Source organism: Penaeus monodon, chromosome 38 (genome assembly GCF_015228065.2).
Source record: "Penaeus monodon isolate SGIC_2016 chromosome 38, NSTDA_Pmon_1, whole genome shotgun sequence".
NCBI classification, from domain to species: Eukaryota; Metazoa; Arthropoda; class Malacostraca; order Decapoda; family Penaeidae; genus Penaeus; species Penaeus monodon.
The window spans coordinates 3,237,051-3,242,050 of NC_051423.1; the positions used below are offsets into that span (position 1 = coordinate 3,237,051).

General features: G+C 38.8%; 1 protein-coding gene across 1 annotated transcript in view; it reads left to right on the forward strand.

Annotated features, from left to right (window-relative positions):
• The window catches only part of LOC119596632 (probable E3 ubiquitin-protein ligase HERC1), a 63,718-nt gene that overhangs the window by 9,249 nt on the left and 49,469 nt on the right, over positions 1-5,000 (forward strand). Inside the window, exons 9-13 of the mRNA XM_037945968.1 lie at positions 33-202; positions 700-925; positions 1,185-1,361; positions 1,922-2,056; positions 3,388-3,524. Of these exons, the coding sequence (XP_037801896.1) occupies positions 33-202; positions 700-925; positions 1,185-1,361; positions 1,922-2,056; positions 3,388-3,524 (845 nt within the window). The remainder of the gene's footprint in view (positions 1-32; positions 203-699; positions 926-1,184; positions 1,362-1,921; positions 2,057-3,387; positions 3,525-5,000) is intronic.

The following is a 5,000-nucleotide window of genomic DNA, read 5'->3' on the forward strand; positions in this document are numbered from 1 at the left end:
CACATATCAGATCATTTGAAATTCCTTCTCAGGTGAATATGCTCGTACGTGCATTGGCGATTCATGCGAGGAAGTGAATGAAACAAATGAATCTTGTGATGTATATGTGTGGGGCAGCAACTCTTCGCATCAGCTGGCAGAAGGAACGCAGGATAAGATTCTTTCTCCGAAACTGACTCATGCATTCAGCAGTGTGCAGCAGGTTTGTGTAGGAGGAATGATATCGAGTCCTTTCATGTGCTTTCCCTAAAGTTGTTTTTGTCTGAGCAGTGGCTTGATGTATTGTGTGTGGTCAGTTACCATAATCATGTACACTCTGTTGGTGGGCTTTTTTCCTGCTTCTTTGTTGTTATCAGCTTGATGTATTTAGTGATCGGTATATGCCTGGAACTCTTCTGGTGTGTAAAATGCCAGAAACCCAACATCTGCCTTAGTGACCCTTGAAAAATTGGACCAGTAAAGAAGGAAACATTTTCATCATTATCAGCTTTCAAATCTTCATTGATCTTTCATGTGCCTGGTTTTGTTATGACGAAGAGTAGTGTGTAGTTGTTGAGGTAACTAGGATCTGAATGAATGAGTCAGAAGCTGTATTTGGTAACTCAGGGGCAGTCTTTTGTTAGGTAAAGTCTTGTGCATGCTAAAGCTAGTAAAGAAAGTTATGCTTTGTAAAGATGATTAAGAAAAAACTTTTTTCAGGTGGAAGCTGGACAGTATTGCACATTTGTGGTACACAGTGATGGGGGAGTAAGTGCCTGTGGGAAGGGAAGCTATGGAAGGCTAGGTCTCGGTGATTCCAACAATCAGCCCTCACCGAGGAGACTGAATTTGGATGCAAGGGTGAGGAGAGTCTCATCCTCCAAAGGCAGTGATGGCCACACCATGGCACTGTCCACGTCTGGTCAAGTCTACACCTGGGGTGATGGTAAGGGAGTATTGTGTATTATTAGTCTGGTGTGAAACTCAAGAGGGTTGAGAGGAAAATACATAGAGAAAGGTAATCAATATGAGATTTTTATTTAATTTAGAAAAAGGGTCATTTAAATTAAATTAGAATTTGTATTTTTAACTTTGATAGCATTTTCTAAAAACAGTTAGCTGCAAAATTATACAGAGTAAACATATGTTTCCTTAAAAAGTGTTGAAAAGTAATGAAATTGTTATTTTCATATCTTCTTTTGTAGGTGATTATGGGAAGTTAGGGCACGGAAATAATGTGACCCAGAAGTACCCAAGGCTCATAGCAGGGCCTCTCAGTGTAAAAGTGGTGCGGTGGGTATCTGCAGGATACCGCCATTCAGCCTGTGTGACCCAGGAGGGAGAACTGTATACGTGGGGTGAAGGAGACTATGGGAGATTGGGTAAGTATGAATGAGAATGATTTTTTTTCACTGTGCAAGATATTAACAAACTACAATTCAATGTTGCAACTTTCTCAGAATCATGTAGTTGCATTGGAGTTGTAACATCAAAGTGCATCATATACTGTACGTATTTTGCATAGTGAAATCATTAATTCGCATTTGTACTTTTTTCTATGCAAGTCAACATAAATTTTGGTCTGGGATCAGTTTCTTGAGACTTTAAGTAATATTGGAGGAAGGTATTCTCTTTCCTTTTTATTTAAGACTGGTTGATGTTTGTTTCATGCTGTTGTGTAGAGGCTGCCCTCAGCAAAACAGGAGGCCGAAAATGGCAAACATAGCTTTCAGTGTCTCTTGTAGTATGAAATAGGGTTACTGGCAAATTACATATATTTTTTATCTTTTGTTTCAGAAAGGAAGATGCTAAGAAGCACATAAGATGATATAATAATTTAATTTTGACTAAGCTTTTGTGATTTTACTCCTTGACTTTGGGGGAGTACACTATGATGTTGTACTGCATTGGCAAATTCTTTTAATATTCCTCATGCTTGCAGGTCATGGAGACAGCACAAGTCGAAATGTGCCAACGCTAGTGAGGGATATATCTGGTGTGGGTCAAGTGGTATGTGGCAGCGCCCACACACTGGCTCTCTCGGCTGATGGTAGGACAGTGTGGTCGTTTGGATCAGGTAAGCTGTAGTAATATAATATGTTTATTTTTATTCGTTCTGCCTGTGTTTTATTTCATAAGGGGAAGAATAAAAAATTGTTTGGAGGAATTTTAGAATTTTCAAGAAAGAGGGAGAGGAGGAACAAGAGGGAGAGAAAGAAGGAGAGGGAGGAGTGGGTAGAGAGGAGAGGGAAGAGAGGAGAGAGAGACGGAGAGGGAAGAGAGGAAGAAGGAGAGGGAAAGGGAGAGGGAGAGGGAGAGAGGGAGAGGGGGAGGGAGACGGAGAGGGAGGGTTAGTTTATCTAGCAAAATCCACGTTCTGATACCAATGAATTAATTATTTATTTTTGCTACATTCAAATGATTAATTAATTCAACAGATGCTTGAAGAGAATGTTCATGCATCGTCTGCATATGTAATGAAACTGAGTCCAGAGCAGTTAACTATGTCATTGATATATATCAGAAAAAGAACAGGGCCCAGAATTGAACCCTGGGGAACACCATGACCAATGGGATCATGAGAAGATGTGTGTTTGTCAAGAAATATACCTGGTGTGAATTTATCATCAGATGCATTTAAAATATTATTAGAGAACTCAGTGATTGCTGATTCAGTACATCTGTTGCTCATGAAACCATACTGAAATTTGTTTATTGTATCTAAAGAGGAGAGGGAGAGGGAACAAGGAGAATGAGAGGGAAGAGAGGAGATAGAGAGGGAAGAGAGGAGATAGAAGGGAAGAGAGGAGATAGAGAAGGAAGAGAGGAGATAGAGAGGGAAGAGAGGAGATAGAGAGGGAAGAGAGGAGATAGAGAGAGGAAAGTGGGAGGATAGGAGGGAGGAGAGGAGGGAGGAGAAGAAGGGGAAGAAGAAGGGGAAAGTGGAAAGGGGAAAGGAAAAAGGAAATGAAAAAGGAAAGGGAAGGGAAAGAAGAAGAAGAAGAAGAAGAGGAGAAAGAGAAGGAGAAAGAGAAACAGAAAGAGGAAAAAGAAAAGGAAAGGGAAAAGGAAGAGGAAGGAGGGAGAGGGAGAGGGAGAGGGAAAGAAAACAAGAGTGAAAGCAAGAGCAAAAGAGAGAGAGAGAGAGAGAGAGAGAGAGAGAGAGAGAGAGAGGAGAAGGAGAAGGAGAAAGAGAAAGAGAAAGAGAAGGAAAAGAAGGAGAAGGAAAGAAGAAGGAGAAGGAAAAGAAGGAGAAGGAGAAGGAGAAGGAGAAGGAGAAGAAAGAGAAGGAGAAGAAAGAGAAGGAGAAGAAAGAGAAGGAGAAGGAGAAGGATAAAGAGAAAGAGAGAGAAAGAGATAAATTATAAAATTTGTTTTAGTTAATAGAGTCCATCCTTGTCCACACAGGTGACCATGGTAAGTTAGGCCATGGCGATACAGCGAAGGTCTATCGTCCTCGCGTCATTGAAGCTTTGCAAGGACTCACCATACGGAAACTAACGACTGGAACCCAAGTCTCATTTGCTCTTGCAGCTCATGGGCAGGTTAGTAATGGCTCATCATGCAGTGTATTGAATTCTGAATGCTGGTAGATACTGTTATTCTAAGATATAACCATTCTTGAGTATTTAAGCAGGTGTAGAAGTATGAGTAAGTTGCAAGTTTTCCGGTAAGTAATTGCAAAAGTAATCCAGTGGTTCAGTTGGTTAGTGCCTTACAATAGCAACTTGTATGAAAATATAAGTTTAAAGATATCAAGTTTCTTATTATAAGTATTTGTGTGATAGATTTTAGTGTCCTGTGTCTGTATGCAAGAGCATAGTAATGATTTATTCTTTTAGGAATGTATCGAATCTACTGCTATATAGAAGCAGCTTTTAAATAGTTAACTGGAAATCAGGAAAGACGTATGACAAACATGACAGAGACTTATTTCAGTATACAATTTTTTTTTTTTTTTACAAATATTGTGCTTTTAGCCAAAAGGTACTGGTCATTTGTGTGCATTGTTAGTGTGGTAGAACTAAAAAGATGCATATTTGGATGTCAGAATCATTGCTGTGCATCCATTATGATATTACAGGTTGTGCTCTTGGTAAAACTTCTTTGCGTAACCCTTTAGTCTTCGTTTTGCTTTCGTGGCCGCTGCAGGCTCTTCAAGAATATGAGTGTGCTTGTAATATATTAGCTTTATGGATGCTACGCAAGAAGACCCAAGAAGTTTGTCTTTCTGATAAACACTGGTTGATTTTTTTTTTTCATCAGCAACACCATTGAAAATACATACATATATTTTATCAGATAAATCTTTGAATGAATATTCATTGATCATTCATATCACTCAGGAAAATACCCATCATTCCACTGGCACGTGAAGCAGATTGTATTTTCTTTTACTTTAGCATTATAAGAGTGTAATGGCTTTATCATGGCTAAGGAAAGCTACTCTCTTTTTTTTTTTTAATGGTTATTACATTTCATACAATTTATATGCTATAACACAAATTCATTCTTTTGGATTAGTGGTAAAAATAGGAGGAGGGTTGTATATGTTGCTGAAGGAGTTAATGGCACGCTATTTCATGATAATTTTTTGTTGATAATTGCTTTTCTTGCTTACTTTGGTCCACGTGAAAGATACTCAGGCTTATGTTCAGCATCTGAGTTATTGTCTTTTGGTTTAGCATCAAAGGGAATGCACAGAATTTCTTGAGTCTGCCAGATTCTTTTAATGCTGACGCATGTTCCCTTCAAAAAGCCAGCCAATGATAGTCACTTTATAGAAGCTAAAGGCTTTCTGTATGTGTGTCTAAATGTAATAATGGACGTATGCCATTTTAACTTTAGTAAACAAATGGAACGATAAAGCTCTTTGAATAGCTTGCTACTAACTGAGCAAGTATTTTGTAACTCTGGTGGTATTTTGAATTTCAGAGTGACATTGTGCTAAGTGTGGTCTTTTAAATATATGTCTTGAAAATGCTCTTTCATGTGGAATGCTGATCAGGAAAGCTTGGTTT